At 44.4% G+C, this 16,448-nt stretch overlaps 1 protein-coding gene across 2 annotated transcripts in view; it reads left to right on the top strand.

The window, feature by feature from the left end:
• The window catches only part of RXRB (retinoid X receptor beta), a 79,352-nt gene that overhangs the window by 36,335 nt on the left and 26,569 nt on the right, over positions 1-16,448 (top strand). Inside the window, exons 3-5 of one of the 2 annotated variants that reach the window (XM_073598231.1) lie at positions 2,744-2,894; positions 6,760-6,939; positions 14,492-14,524. In XM_073598231.1, coding sequence (XP_073454332.1) covers positions 2,744-2,894; positions 6,760-6,939; positions 14,492-14,524 — 364 coding nt within the window. The remainder of the gene's footprint in view (positions 1-2,743; positions 2,895-6,759; positions 6,940-14,491; positions 14,525-16,448) is intronic. The other variant, XM_073598233.1, reaches the window with a different exon arrangement.

Here is a 16,448-nt window from a genome sequence, read left to right on the forward strand (position 1 = left end):
ACTTTCGGGGCGGTTTGCAGGCGCTATTATTAGCGCAATAGCGCCTGCAAACCGCCCCAGTGTGCAAGGGCTCTTAAAGAGGAGCTCCAGCCCTCTTCAGAAAAAATAAGTCCGCTACAAATACTGTAGTTGACTTTTATTAGAACACTTACCTGTCCAGGGATCCCGCGATGTCGGCACCCCAGTTGATTTTTTCATCGTCTCTCAGGTGCTTCAGCCGCCATTGCTTGTAAGGGAAACTGGCAGGGAAGTGTTGCGGCTTCATAGCTGTTTCCCTACTGCGCATGCGCGAAGTATGCTGCGCTTTTGTGAATTGCCCAGTGGCGGGGGAAGGAGGAGGGGGGCTGAACTTGGGTAAAACTGGTATCTGCTCCCCCCCCCCCCCCCCCGAAAGGTGCCAAATGTGGCATCGGAGCGTGGGGGGGGGGGGAGAGGAGGCAGATAAGCGGGGCTTCCACATTTGCGTCAGAACAAGCAAAAAAAATTTTTTTTTGTTAAGATTGACCTTTCAAATAAAGCTAATCAATGCGTGTTAAAGCCCAACTTTTACTTCTGAATGGTATGGGGAAGAACCTCGGTTAGGCTTTTATTGCTGCCACTGGAGGGATTTTCCCCTCACTTCTTGTCTGACCGATCAGGAAGTGTGAGGAAATCTTAGGACAGACTACGGCTATTACAAAACCAAACCACAGTGTCACGTCTTTGACAAGTCGTCTTTGATAAGTCTTAAAGTTCCTTTCCGCCCGGAGGTTCTGCAGTCCTGTCCTATGTCGGATCTCCTCTTCGTTCAGGTACCCCCCACATAAAGTTACATTTGAGGGTGGGAGCACTCCAACATCTTTGCCCTGTGATGCATTTATTTGTTACTAGATCATAGGGCTTTGGGAGGTTCTCGTGATCTGCTTAATTCACTGATGGGGATATACAGCCGGCTCTGTCACAATATTGTATTTCTATTTGATGTTTTACTGGCAGAAAAGCTGACGCAGTTGGCTGCACTTTGCATGTTGAGGGTTTGTTTTGGTACAGCGACATCTAGTGGCCTCCCTGGTATGCTTCTTTTTAAAGGCCAAGTTCACTTTAAAAAATAAAATAAATTCACATGTCTTTTCTGATACAAAAAACACATTTGTTTTTTTTTTCTAAGGAGTCAGCAGATCATTGGTGGAATCTCAGGCTCTTGCAGACTTTCATTATAGCTGTCTGTCCATACCTCATACAGTTACCTGAGAGCAGGAAGAATCACTGAACTATGAGAGTGCTTACCAGCGCCCTCGCAGCTCATTGAGAACTACAAGCTGTCAGTTGCAGTGGCTGACAGTCCTTGTAGTCTATTCATTCACAAGAAACTGAATGAATGACATGTTTATGTGGGCTGAGCTGTTTTCAAATTGTGACGGTGTGTGGGGAGAGGATCCCCCGGCGGCTGTCACGGAGGGGGGGGGGGGGCAGGGGCGAGAGGCTGTACATGCTGAAACATGTTACACCCTAAATACTGATGGAACATGTAACCTGTTCCAAAGTTGAACTTATCCTTTTAACACCTTCCTGCCCAGCCTATAGCAGAATGATAGCTGGGCAGGGGCTTCATTGTTCTGACTAGATGTCCTTCAGAATGGGCCACTCGTGTGTGCCCCCGGGGGCACACAGCGCTGCAATATGTGGTGTGTCCTTGGGACGAACTGCATTGCCAATCTCGGTAAAGAGCCTATGACGTAGGCTCTTTACCATGTGATCATGTGTCCAATCACAGCGTAAATAGGAAATGCCGGTCATTGGCTCTCCTCTCCTCACACTGTGTGTGAGGAGAGCAGATAAGCGGCTTTCCTCACAGGAGAGATCTTCCCAATCAGTAATGCCTGTCAGTGCCCACCGATGCCCATCAGTAGTGCCCATCATTGCTGTGTATCAGTGCAGCCTCATCCGTGCACATCGGTGAAGGAGAAAAATTACTTATTTACAAAATTTTATAACCGAAACTAAGAAACTTTTTTTTCTTCAAAATTTTCAGTCTTTTCTTGTTTAGCAAAAAAATAAAAATTCCAGTGGTCATTAAAGAGGAAGTAAACCCTGATGGGTTTTACTTCCTCTTTTTCTCGCTGCTGCAGCCTGCAAATGAAAAGCATAATGGGCTAGTATGCATCGCATACTAGCTCGTTATGTGCCACTTACCTGCAAAAGAATCCAGCGATGTCCCCTGTGTGGGCAGCGTCCATCTTCTGGCCCCTCTTCCTTCCGGGCCGCGGACTCCGGCTCTGTGATTCGCTGGAGCCGCGTGACGTCATTCCCGCGCATGCGAACAGGAGCCGCGACTAACAGCATAGGCTAGGGAAGAAACGGCACTTAGTTTTGTTTCTTCCCCACGCATGCCCCGTTGGAATTTCCGGCGGACTACAAGTGAAATCTCTCCTAAACGGGGCACGTTTGGGAGATATTTCCACTACTTTTTAGGTAAGCCTTATTCTAGGCTTACCTATAGGTAAAAGTCCAAAAAGTGGGTTTACAACCACTTTAAATACCACTAAAAGAAAGCTTTATCTGTCTAAAAAAAGATAAAAATCTAGTTTGGGTACAGTGTAGCATGACCACGCAATTCTCATTCAAAGTGTGTGAGCGCTGAATATTGGCCTGGGCAGGAAGGGGTGAAAGTGCCCAGTAGACAAGTGGTTAAAGGGACATTGACTCTCTGTAACATTTCCAGATTGTTTGCTGTAACCTCTGCAATCTGTGTTTGTCTCTACAGATAAATTCTACCGTTCTGTCCAGTCTGCACCCAGTCAGCTCCTCTGAAGATGTGAAGCCCCCGCTGGGGATGAGAGTCATGCAAGGACATCCCAACGGAGGAGGAGCCAGCGGGAAAAGGCTGTGCGCCATCTGCGGAGACCGCTCCTCTGGTAAGTGTACAGGTGGGCGTTCATCATCTGCAGATGTTTAAGAACTGTGTACAGCGGGGGTCAGCAACCTGTAGATCGCAGATAGGTGACTGGCAGATCATGGTCTGGGCTTGCTGACACCCCCCCACCCCCCACCCCAGATCATGAAACAGAGTGCAATGCAGAGGGACTACTTGTAAAGATGGAGCTGTAGTATAGAGCAGGAGCCACATAAGCTAATGTCTCCTCTGTAGTGTTGGCTCCTTTCCCATGTGGAGTGATACCAACTACACTCCACCTCTTATCCCAGCTAGGGGTCTCCAGAGTGGTGCCAGTAGCAGGAAAGAAGAGATCTCCAGGTCAGTGTGAAGTAATACACTGGGCATAATGGTATAGGGCTGCTTTCACACTGATGAGCTGCAGTGTATCTGCAGCTTTCCTGCGGGTGTGCTGTGCTTAGCCCCAGACTTCTATTCTATTCTGTGGGTTAGGCGCACTTTCTGAAAGAGCATTAAAACTACTGAATGCAAGTCTCCTGCAACCTTGTGCAGTACAGCAAACAAGGGGTTAAAGCAGGCAGCGTTTTGTTGCTTTCTCACCACCTGTTTTAACCCCTTGGACCCTGCAGAAGCATGCAGGTGTGGGGCCCTTGCAGTGTGGTCTCATTTACTTGAATTGGTAGCAATTGGCAGGCGTGGGTTTACTTCCTGCTGTTGCCTCACAGCTCTAAAGAGGGTAGGGATTGGGGGCGATAAAACCGTGTCACAACCGCAGGGGTTTCCCACACCCCCAACTTTGTGTAAACGAGCTCTAAGGAAGCAACTAAGGGCTCATTTGCAAGTGCAGCAGGCACTGCTGCTTTTTTGAAAAGCGATCCCTGCGTGTTTGCCAGGGGGTGAGGAACTGATATATTGCTTCCTCACCACCTGATTTAAACACACGATAGCCATGCAATGCACACAATTGCAACATGGTAGTGTGGCAATTGGAGGTTTAAATCAGGTGTGAGGAGGTGACACTGTGCCTGGTGATCTTTGACTTCTCCCATGTTTGTTCAGGTAGATCTCCACCTCTTTAACGGCTTGCTGCCCGCCGGCCGTCTGCCGGCTGGGCGGCTCTCGTGTCAGTCAGACACACCGCTACACTGATCTCGGTAAAGAGCCTCTGACGGAGGCTCTTTACCACGTGATCAGCCGTGATCAATCACGGCAGATCACGATGTAAACAGTAAGAGCCGTTGGTCAGCTTTTCCTCACTTGTGTCTGACAGATGCGCGTAGAGGAGAGCCGATCGGCTGCTCTCCTTATCAGAGCAGCTCCCCCTCGGATGCCTACCCAGCACCACCAAGATGCCACCAGGACCACAAGGGATTGGCACAACCCTGGACCACCAGGTATGCCACCCTAGACCCCCAGGGAAATGCCAATCAGTGCCCAGGCAGCTACCAATCAGTGCCCATCCCCCAATGCGTGCCAGTACCATCAGTGATGCCCATCAATGCCATCAGTGCCACCCATAAGTACCCATCAGTGTCGCCTATTAGTGCCCACCAGTGCCACCTGCAAGTGCCACCTCATTGGTGCCACCTCATCAATGTCGCCTTATCAGTGCCCATCAGTGAAGGAGAAAATTTACTTATTTACAAAATTTTACAACTGAAACAAAAGAAACTTTTTTTTTTTTTTTTTTTTTTTTGTTTTATCAAAATTTTAGGTCTTTTTTTTTATTCAGCATAAAATAGAAAAACGCAGAGGTGATCAAATACCACCAAAAGAAAGCTCTATTTGTGGGAACAAAATGATAAAAGTTCTGTTTGGGTACAGTGTAGCATGACCGTGCAATTGTCATTTAAACAGCGACAATGCTGAAAGCTGAAAATTGGCCTGGGCAGGAAGGGGGGAAAGTGCCCGGTATTGAAGTGGTTAAGGTTGCCAACCCCTGGTGTACAGTCTGCTGCCTGATGTGTACTAAAATGGCTGTATTTTAATAAAAACTACTTAGGTGTTGCCTGAGAACAAAGATCAACCTAATAGTTCTGCCCCATCTCTCAATCTCTCTTTAGGGCTGCCATAAATCTATAAGATCCCTCTGTTTTTGGGGGGAATAGATTAGATCTGAGTACAAACGATTAGAATTAGAGACCGACATATTGACATTTTTCCCGGAGAGCTGTTACTGAATGCCAGAAAGTGAAACCTTGCTGCTGCACATTGTAATATTTATATAGACAACAATGACATAAAACTTTTAAAGAGTGTAGACCCCATAAATCTAGCTGTGTGTTTAGTTTTGATTTCCTCTTTAGTAGTAAAGTTTTGATGGGAAAGATATGCCCCTTGCAGATTTAAGTAATAATGTACTAGTTTGCACCGCATGTTGGTTCATTTTGACAGACTTGCCTACAAACAGAGCTCTCCAGCGATGCGCTGTCAGGGCTCTCTCCGGTCCCCGGTGCTTCCATCTTCTTCACCCAGTCTTCCCATCTCTGGCCGCTTGATTGGCCGGGCCAATTTGACATCACTTTCGCACATGCACGCGGGACATTGGCACGCCTGCCTTTACACACACATGCACTTTAATGGCATCCCAGTCTTAGTCCGTAGGGTTCAATATTGAGTTGGCCCACCCTTTGAAGCTATAACAGCTTCAACTCTTCTGGGAAGGCTGTCCTGTGTGGCTGTCCTGTGTTTTTTTTATATATATATATATATATATATATATATATATATATATATATATATATATATATATATATATATATATATATATATACATATATAATAACATTTTTGATGCACAGCTGTCAACTTGTAGCAGTAAAACTGCTATACGGCGGTCAGCAAGTGGTTAATGTAAAATAAGCTGTACTCAGATTTCCCTGCTTTTGCTACTATCACTCTAAGGGTCTCTGCTTCCTGCACACCTCCTACTTCTAGGGTATTCCTTCATCATGGGTAGGGACAGCTCTGACAGTAAGCAAAGCCCTGTCTTTATCAATATGGCCGCCTGCACAAAGATATGGTATGGCATGGCAAGACTAGCAGGAAAAGATCAGCTGCCACTGGTATGCCACAGCCAATACCAGTGACTACAAATGAGGACCTTCCAACAAACTAGCCCAATTTGGCCAAGTTGCCTGCCTGAAATGAAAGCGTACAGCTAGGGATCCCATGTGACGTCACTGACCTGCTATGATCATGGCCATTTTTGTTTGTTTAAAGTGTTACTAAACCCAGGAGCCTGCAGTCACTATATCTGGTCTCCCACAGTACACAGAACATGGAAATGCAATTATTTTAGTAAATATAAACTGCTAAATACCTTTTCTCATCGGCAGTATACAGCAGTCTTGTGACTTCTTTCAGTGTCTAGTTAAAGCTTGTAGGAGGAGTTTTGATTCTCCTCTGACCGTCTTATGAGGCTGCGTGTCCACTGACCCTCTGTCTGGACAGTGCTGATCATATGCACCCTCCCAAAAACTCTAGCAATACACACCAAACTGAGCATGTGCAGCTTGTCCCCTGGCTCTGTCTTATTGGGAGATGGACTGGGGACAGAAAAGGGTGCAAACTGATACAAGCCAAGCCTAGGTGAAGTCATTCATCCTTACTGATGATTAGTTCTTTTGCTTTTTCTTCTTTTTTTGGAGACCGCGTCCCCAGTTCAGGTCCTGTGTAAGCTATCGGCTCAAGCAAGTTTTCTGTTGGTGTTGTATTGAGCGATTGTAAAAAAATACAGTGGATTAAGCAACTATATCGAACAATCAGTTGGATATTAGCTGTATGTGTATGGCCAGACTAAAAAAAGTTTTTTTTTCTGAAGGGCCTAATTAGCTGATCAGTTGTTAATACTTTCCTGATAAGTTTTTTGGTTTGTGTCCCCCCAGGAAAGCACTATGGGGTGTACAGCTGCGAGGGGTGTAAAGGCTTCTTCAAACGCACTATCCGCAAAGACCTGACCTACACCTGTCGGGACAACAAGGACTGTATTGTAGACAAGAGACAGAGAAACCGCTGCCAATACTGCCGATATCAAAAGTGTTTGGCCACCGGCATGAAGAGAGAAGGTAAGTGCTCTTTTGTTTTATATTTGTAGAGAGTGCAATTTTTTAGTTATTAGTGTGTGGATTATTAAAAGGATTGTAAAGTCTCCAGGTTTTTCACTTTAATGCATTCTACGCATTAAGGTGCAAAACCTTTTGTGCTGCAGCAGCCCTCCTTTTTCTTACCTGAGCCCATTCGTTCCAGCCATGTGCATGAGCCCAGGGGCTCCAGCCGCTGTCTTCTCCCTCTCAACGTATTAATTGATAACAGCGGGAGCCATTGGCTCCCGCTGCTGTCAATCCAATCCAGTGACACGGGAGCGGGGCTGAGTCCTGCTGTCTGGGTCAATAGTCAATAGACGCAGCAGCGGGGCTCAGGAGCGTGCCCGCACAGGTGCCTCCCAGGGAAACTGGCTCTCTGTGGGGGCACCTGATGAAGGGGAGGAGCAGGACTGCTCTGTGCAAAATCCTTGCACAGAGCAGGTAAGTAAAACATGTTTTGTTTAAAAAAAAAAAAAAAAAACGAACCTTTACAATCACTTCAAGTCATATGGTATCTCCTCCAATTCCAGAATAAACTGCAATATAATCAGGATGTAGCATGCACCGCCATTCTTTAGAATGTTTGTTTCTTTCAGGACAACTGTATATATTTTAATGATCTTTGCTAACTTTATTACAAGGCCTTACCTGCTTCTGTTGTGTAGCTAAAAAAGTGTACCTTGAATCAGAATGGTCTAGGACAGGGGTGTCGCACCATTTCATTGCAGGCTGCATCAGCATAATGGTTGCTTCAAAGGGCCAGTTATATCTGTAACACTAGGTGTCCAAAAGACACCCCCCCCCCCCCCCCCCCCCCTTTACATCAGATGTCAATAGCCCCACGATCAGAAGTCAGCAGTCCACCACCTTCCCTTATATCACAGTGCACCCCCCTTACCTTGTGCTTCTGCTCCTGGAAAGAAGCTGGGGGCGGAGCTGGGAAGTGAAAGTGCAGGGTCTGAGCCAAGCCTCTCCATAGCTACATGGAGAGGGGCAGGATCTGCTGGAGGAGTTCTGTCCCCTCTGCTGAGACAAGCTACAGGAGAGTTGCAGGGACCACGTGAAATGGCCTGGTGGGCCGGTTTCGGCCTTTCAGGCCTTGTGTTTGACACATGGTCTAGGATTTTCCTCAGCTCTGTAATTACTGCTGGAATCTGAGGTCTTAGAGGTGGTGGAAGGGGGAGTCGGGTGTAGGGAGCTGCTGTCCATGAAGGCAGAGTTGTGATCTACCTGTTGCATGGCCACAATGGGTGGGTAGAGGCTTAGAGCAGCCTGTTCACTTCTATGGACTCCCCTAGGTTCGGCAAGCTTCCCAAAGTTGCCCCAGAACCTTTTCTGTTGTGGAGTGTCGGACATCTCAGTGTGTGTTTTGGTCCTCCTGCTACCCACGCTTGGGGGCCCCAAAAACTGATCCGCCATTGCAGCCTGTTTTCAAAATGCGGGACCAAAACGCACGTTTCTGTGTGTTGCGTGTTTAGGAAATGTGCAGGTGTGAATGCAGCCTAAATGATCAACCAGGGCATTTGTGCTCTCATAACCTTTGCAGTTATGGCTTTGGCCACTAGAGGGTGCTGGTAACCTGTGGGGTGTAGTTCCTTGACTACTGCATATTGGGATTCTGTATGTGACTCTGGGGCATAGTCATGGCCAAAAATATTGGCACCCTGCATTTCTGTACAATAATGCACCACTTTGAATATTGTTGCAATTACAAATTTTTAGGCATTCTCATGTTTATTTCTTTTTGTTTGTATTCGTATGACACAAAAAGTGGAGAAATAAAAAGCCAAATCTGACACATTCCATGCAAAACTCCAAAAAGGAACTGGACAAAATTATTGGTACCTTCAATTTAAAATTTGGTAACACACTCCTTGGGAAAAAAAAAAAACTGAAATTGTTCGCTTTCTGTAACCATCAGTGAGTTTCTTACACCTCTCTACTGGAATTTTGGACCACTCTTTTTTTGCCAACTGCTCCGGGTCTCTGAGATTGGAAGTGTAAATGTGAAAAATACCGCGCTGTCACTTTAAACACAACAGCAGCCAGCACAGCAAATGACAATCGCAAGTGAAAATAACAAAAATGTGCAGCGCTAGTGGAAACGGTCACTGTAAAGTAAGACTGTGTGATGATGCAAGTTATAAGATATACATTAATGTATACTTATAATGACACATGTGAAAACTTTTATAAATGAAAAATATGCTAACTAAAAGTCCACAATGTGAAAAGTGAAAACACAAAGTCCACAGATGAAAACTGGGATATTGGTGTTAATCCAGGCAAGTGGATGACCTCCTTAGGACATTGATAGGAGGACAAATGTGAAGAATATATATTAGAAGATAGCCACCACCAACACTGAGAAGGCTTACTGGAACTATCGGACTCAAAAGGGCCTATGCCTGATGAGTCGTCAAGGCTTGTGGTGAAGACACACCGGTAGATAGAAACATCCACGTCTGTAACCACTGGCACGAGAAATAAATGAAGACTCAGTCCCTCAGATAGTTCACAGTAGAGTTAGCATCTCAAGTGAAGGCCGGCTGAATTTCTTCCCATAGGCTCACAAGATGCAACCAAAAATGAAACAAAGTTCCACATAGTGTAAATCCATATAACAAAGTATTTATTAAAAATTGGCAACACTCACATTTGAGCAGATATGAAAGCGCTTGTAAAAATGACTGAAGGGTAACGCAATGGCATCAGCTTGGCTCATCCCGATACGTTTCGTCTAAGGAGACATCATCTGGGGTATGGGCCTACCGCCTTCTTTGTGTTTTATATAGATATTATGACCCCAACAATAAGACTCCAAAACTGTGGTTCATTAACGATCCAGTGTATATAATGCTGCAATCACTTCCTGTTATGCAATATGGTGTTGTCGCGTGCGGCTCAAGCCTCGCTTTGGGAAGCAAATCCACACGTGCGCCAACAGTTATCAGACCGCCATCCTGTAGTGTTAATGTGTGTGAGCCAAGTCTCACTATCGGGCAGCCAGTGTCAATTGGGTGTGACGTCAGCATCACGTGATATCCCGATTCCGCTCTACCAAGAGTGTCGGGTCACAAGATACCGCGTCCTCAACCCAAGACATGCGGACACCTGCAGGTTAGGCCTCGCTATGAAATAGCCTGAGCAACCTACACCTACTGCGTTATTGGCTAAAACACCGCTGGTGAATTGTATGGTAATGACACCATGTAGTCTTTAGAAGAAAAAAGGAAGTGAAAAAATTACAATGATGGTGCAACACCATAAAAGCCCATCACAAAAATATTTTTAATTTGACTTAAAAACGAATATTTTACCACCACAGGGTAGACGCTTGAATATGGGTAGAACACGAGTACAATAAATACAAAATTTATTAAAATCGAAAAAATATATAAAATTATTGGAATACAGATGCAATATTAGAACCCAGAATTCCTGTACAACAATGTATGAGTTGCATTATGCCTTATTGATAAAAAGCATTTAATGTCCGACTCCACATTGATTCCGAATGGGGAGTGGGACTGCAACTCATAGATCCAGAAGGTTTTGAGGTGTGAAACACCCCTGGTCATAGCACCACCCCTCCAATGGTGAATATATTTGTCTATGACCAGAAACTCTGTCCCTCTCGAATCACGGTTATGTTGTCGATAATGGTTAGGCATGCTATGTTTAGTGCCGCCCAGTTTTATTTTGGCTATGTGCTCATTAACCCTTGTTGTAAATGACCTAATTGTTCGGCCTACATATGGTTTGCCACAGGGGCAGGTAAGCAAATACACATTTTTAGTGGCACACGTGCAAAAATGTTCAATAGAATACAGTCAATTGGTAGTCGTGGATTTGAATTCTGTAGTTTTACATCTGCCCCGTGTGTGTTATACTGGCAAATACTACATTTTTTTCATGGGTAGTAACCTACCAGATTGTGAAAAAAAAAAAGCTTGAACTGGTTGGTAATATTAAGAGAAATCTTGCTCTGTAGAGAAGGAGCTCCCCTATAGATCACTCTGGCCTGATCAGGCAATAACATGCCCAAAACTCGATCGCTTTTTAGTTCATCCCAATGCTTATTAAAAATTATTAGAAATGTTTTAAAATCTAACTGGTGCTCATTAATTTCAATTTCCAGATCCAAAAAATAGATTTTTTTTCTGACTAGCTTCATAGGACAAAGAAATGCTTCGATCGTTGCTATTCAAAAGGGTGAAAAATTGGTCAAGAGACTCTGAACAGCCATCAAATAGGAAGAGGATGTCGTCGCTGTACCTAGCCCACAAGACAAATTGAGGTCTGTCTTGGGCATAGACGATGACCTCCTTCCACTTGGCCATAAATAAATTTGCAAGGCTGGGGGCAAATTTGGCCCCCATGGCCACGCCCCTCTGTTGTAAGTAAAAACAATTATCGAACCAAAAATAATTGTTTAGTAGCAAACTCAAGTAGTTCATTGGTGTAACTACCCTGAGATTAAGTGAGAGAATGATCTCTATTTAAAAAATTTCAAACAGCCTCAATCCTCAACTGGTGGGGTATACAGGTATACAGGGAAGCAACATCAGCTGTAGCCATGATGTAGTTTCCCTGTATATGCACACCCTCCAGCAATCTGATGGTGTTCCTGGTGTCCGTAAGGTATGAGGGCGTTTGTCTCACCAAAGACTGGAGAAAAAAAATCTATATAACGACCAATACGTGAAGTGACAGAATCCATACCACTCACGACTGGGCATCCAGGAGGGTGTGTTGAATCCTTGTAGATTTTCGGTAAATAATACATTGTCGGAATTCTGGGTGCTATAGGTTCTAAAAATGCTCATTCTTTTTTGTTTAAAATATGATTATTAAACCCCTTAGTGATGAGACTCTATAGTTTGTTTGTTTTTTAATTAAGAGTAGGGTTGTTTGGTAATTAAGTATCCTGATCACTCAGGATCCTGTACATCTTTTTCATAATCAACCTTGTCCAACACGACTATACCACCCCCTTTGTTGGCAGGACGGATGACCAGGTCCTTCCTCTCGCATAAAGACCTGAGACCCGCATTGGGCACGGAATGATTATAAACACGTTTGTGGGGGTAACTTAGCCAGATCTTTAAGGACTAAACCCCTAAAGATATTGAGAGCTGGAGCCATCTGGGTTGGTGGGTTGAAGAGAGATGGATTAGATGATCCAGAATGCACTGTCCCAGAAGTGGCTGCTCTGGGTGGCTTCCTATAGGGATTTGAAATCGGGTATCGTTCGTTGAATGTTCATTTTTCTAATATACTTATGTATATCTATGAATGTGTTAAATTTATCCAATTTTTTTTGGAGGGGCGAATTTAAGGCCTTAGTCCAAAATCATTTGTTCCTCTGTATTTAACTCTTTGTTACTAAGGTTGAACACACCCTAGCCTGTTATGTTGTTCTTCTTTTTCTTCTCCTTCCCCCTCGGGTGCCTCTCTTGGATCTGGACCTCTTTTTCCCCTTGGGAATCCTCGTGAAAAATCTGATCCCCTTGAGAATTAGGATTGGGTTGATTTATACCTATAAGGGGAGTGATCATAATCTTCTTCCATATATGATTGTTGGTCATCATTTATAGGAATCACGGAGCGAGGAGTATCTATTGTAAGTGGTCACCGGGGGACAGTTCTTATGTTAAGAATTGTGATAGGCTGGATGATCGTTATACCGTACAGGTGAATCCCTCTGATATTGACCTCCTTGCTCCTGATGGTAATGGGTCCTAGAGTTGTATTGACTACCTCCTAAAGTGACCCCTTCCACCCCTTCTGTTGGAATTGTTACCTCTACCTCTATATGGATTGGTTGGAGTGTGCGCATGCCGACCCCTCTGATGGGACGAACTATCCCTACGGTTGCGTCCTCCAGCCCCAAGCATATGTAGGTTTTGCCATTGGGATTGATAGACTGCCCTGTACTGACTGGTCCACTCATAGGACCTGATGGAGCTGCTTCAGCGGTAGGGTCAGATGTTGATGGCTTCTGCCACCCAAACGCTACCCCAGATTTGTAGTCTCCTACATCTCTGGAGTATTTTTTTTGTTTTTTGTTTCGTTGGTCCCTATCATCTTTTTCAAGATGGGCCTGGTGATTAGATGAGAGTTGGGACAAGCCTAGCTGATGCCATTGTGTTACCCTTCAGTCATTTTTACAAGTGCTTTCATATCTGCCCAGATGTGAGTGATCCGAATTTTTAATAAATACTCTGTTATATAGATTTAAACTATGTGGAACTTTGTTTAATTTTTGGTTGCATCTTGTGAGCTTATGGGAAAAAATTCAGCCGGCCTCCCCTTGAGATCTTAACTCTACCATGAACCATCTGAGGGACAGAGTCTTCATGTATTTCTCATGCCATTGGTTACAGACGTGTCTTCACCACAAGCCTTGACGACTCATCAGGCATAGGCCCTTTTGGGTCCAATGGTTCAGGTAAGCCTTCTCAATGTTGGTGTTGACTATCTTCCAATATATATTCTTCACACTTGTCCTAGTGATGCCCTAAGGTGGTCATCCACCTGGATTAACACGACTATCCCAGTTTTCATCTCTGGACTTTTGTGTTTTTGCTTTTCACGTTGTGGACTTTTATTCAGCGTATTTTTCATTGATGTAGTTTCACATGTGTCGACATAAGTATACATTACTATATATCTTATAACTTGCATCATCACACAGTCTTACTTTACAGTGATCGTTTCCACTAGCGCTGCACATTTATTTTGTTATGCTCAGATTGGAAGGGTTCCTTTTCCCAACTGCTGTTTTTTGAGATCTCTCCACAGGTGCTCTATGGTATCTAGATGTGGACTCATTGTTGGCCAGTTCAGTACTCTCCCGGGCTTTGTCTTAATTCTGGGTGCTTTCTGACTTGTGCTTTGGGTCATTGTCCTGCTGTATGACCCATGACAGACGGCCCTATACTGCACCCAGAATTCTTTGGTAGTCTTCAGATTCGATAATGCCATGCACACTGCAAGACATCCAGTGCCAGAAGCAGCAAATCAACCCCAAAACATCAGTGAACCTCCACAAAGTTTGACTAAGGATTGTATTTTTTTCTTTACCCACCTCCCTCCTGCTGTATAGACAAATGATGGGGGCCCTGTGACATTGACAAAATGACATTGCCCAGTCTCACTGTGATCGTGCACCCCGATCTCGGTAGAGCCGATGACGCGGCTCTTTACCCATGTGATCGACTCTGTCCAATCACAGCTGATCACATGTAAACATGGAAGTGCCGGTAATCGGCTCTCCTCACACTGACAGTGTGAGGAGAGGAGAGGAGAGCCGATCAGCGGCATCTCCTCACAGGGGAGACCTGTACAGGTATAAGGGCACTGATTATCAGTGCAGCCCCAACCGTGCCCAATGCTGAAAATTGGCCTGGGCAGGAAGGGGGTAAAAGTGCCCTGTAGGCAAGTGGTTAAATGCTTCATTTCTTTTTCTGAAAACAGTAGAATGATGGGCTTTACCAAAAAGCTGTAATTTTGTTTCGTCTGTCCACAGCACATTCTCCCAAAAGGATTTTGGCTTCCTCAGGTACGTTTTGGTCCAATCTGGCTTTTTTATGTTTCTGTGTCAGCAGTGGGGTCCTCCTGGGTCTCCTACCATAGCGTCCCTTTTCAGTCAGATGGTGACGTATAGTGTGAGCCAACACAGTTGCACCCTGTGCCTGAAGGTCAGCTTGAATTTGTCTGGTTCTCGAGGTTCTTTATTGCAATTTATTGCAAAATCCTTTGTTGCAATATTTGGTTTTTATTTATTTATTTATTTATTTTCTCCTTTCATCCATGTCCAGGGAGATTAGCTACAGTGCCATGGGCTGTACACTTCTTGACATGGTGCACAGTGGACACAGGAACATTAACCTCTTCACACTGAAGTAATGCATATATGCGACCTTCTGCTTCAAGTGGTTTTACAGGGATGATATGCAGCTGCAGGCATCACCCCGGTACCGGCTTTCTTGTAATAACAATCGATGCGACTAATCAGCCGCTCAGCTGTTATTAAAAGCAGTGGGAGGGTACGATATCGGCTTTGATTGGATCTAGTAACCCGTAAGCGATGTCATGACATCCCTTTTGGTTTACTGGAGCCTTAAAGGTGCCAGATTTAAGAGAAATGTCATTATTCAAAACAGCAGAACTCTGCGTTTTGAATGCTTTTAAGTGTAAAGGAGGGGATTGGGGTCTTCTAGACCCCAGATCCCTTCAAACAAATATCTGACGTTTGACTATTACTGTCATTAGGGATGTTTACATTCCTTATAACAGCAGTGATAAAAAAAAAAACGTAAACCATGTTCAAACCACAAATGAGAGCAATTATTCTAACACTAGACGACCTCTGTAATGCTAAACTGGTAACCATTAAAAATTTTTAAAGCATCGCCTATGGAGATTTTTAGGTACCTTAGTTTGTCGCCATTCCAAGAGTGTTCGCAATTTTAAAGCATGACATGTTAGGAATCTATTTACTCGACATAACATCATCTTTCACATTATACAAAACAATCGGGCTAACTTTACTGTTTTTTTTTTTTTAATTTATGAAAGTATTTTTTTTTCACCCCAAAAAATTGCTTTTGCAAGACTGATGCGCAAACAGTGTGACATAAAATATTGCAACGACCGCCATTTTATTCTCTAGGGCCTCTGCTAAAGAATATATATTATCTTTGGGGGTTCTAAGTCATTTTCTAGCAAAGAATACTGATTTTAACTTGTAAGCAACAAGTGTCAGAAAAAGGCTTAGGCTTTAAGGGGTTTAAGTGTACCCTCCAGAGTATGCTGCCAATAACGATAGTGTAATTGTTTGTTTTTTTTGTTTTTTACGAAAAGGCTAAAAATTTTTTCTCACACCGCAGCTGTGCGGTCATGTGATCCCCCTGCTCTCACCTTCCCCCCCATCTATGGAGAGAAGCAGAAGGGGCCAAAATTCCCATGTGATATCAGCCGGCCAGCACAGGGGGAGTGACATGACCACACAGCGGATGTGTGGGAAAAGGTGTTTAGCCTTTTCATTAAAAGAGAGAAATTTTTTACACTATCGTTAATGGCTGCACACTCCGGAGGGGATACAAGTATATTTGCTGCAAATTGCAGTTCAATAGAGGCGGGCGGGGAGGAGAGTCCTTCTCACGCTAATAGGAAGGCAGGGGGAAAGACAGGATGACGGGGGCAAGTAAACTGACTACAGGAACCGTGGCTTAGCTGCCATGATTACTGTAATGCACAGATGGGCGGGGGGGAGAGACACAGGATCAGGCAAGATCAACCAAGGTATATTACACGATAGGAAGGGAAAAATTACACCGCACAAGCACTGTGCTATAGATCATGCCTTAAAGAAAAAAATTATTTTTTTTATTTTTTTAGGGTTACAACCACTTTGATCTCTGGAAATGGCCTTGTAACCTTGAGATTGTCCATGCTTTTCCACAATTTTTGTTCTCAAATCC

This window comes from Aquarana catesbeiana, linkage group LG09 (genome assembly GCF_042186555.1).
Source record: "Aquarana catesbeiana isolate 2022-GZ linkage group LG09, ASM4218655v1, whole genome shotgun sequence".
Taxonomy (NCBI): Eukaryota; Metazoa; Chordata; class Amphibia; order Anura; family Ranidae; genus Aquarana; species Aquarana catesbeiana.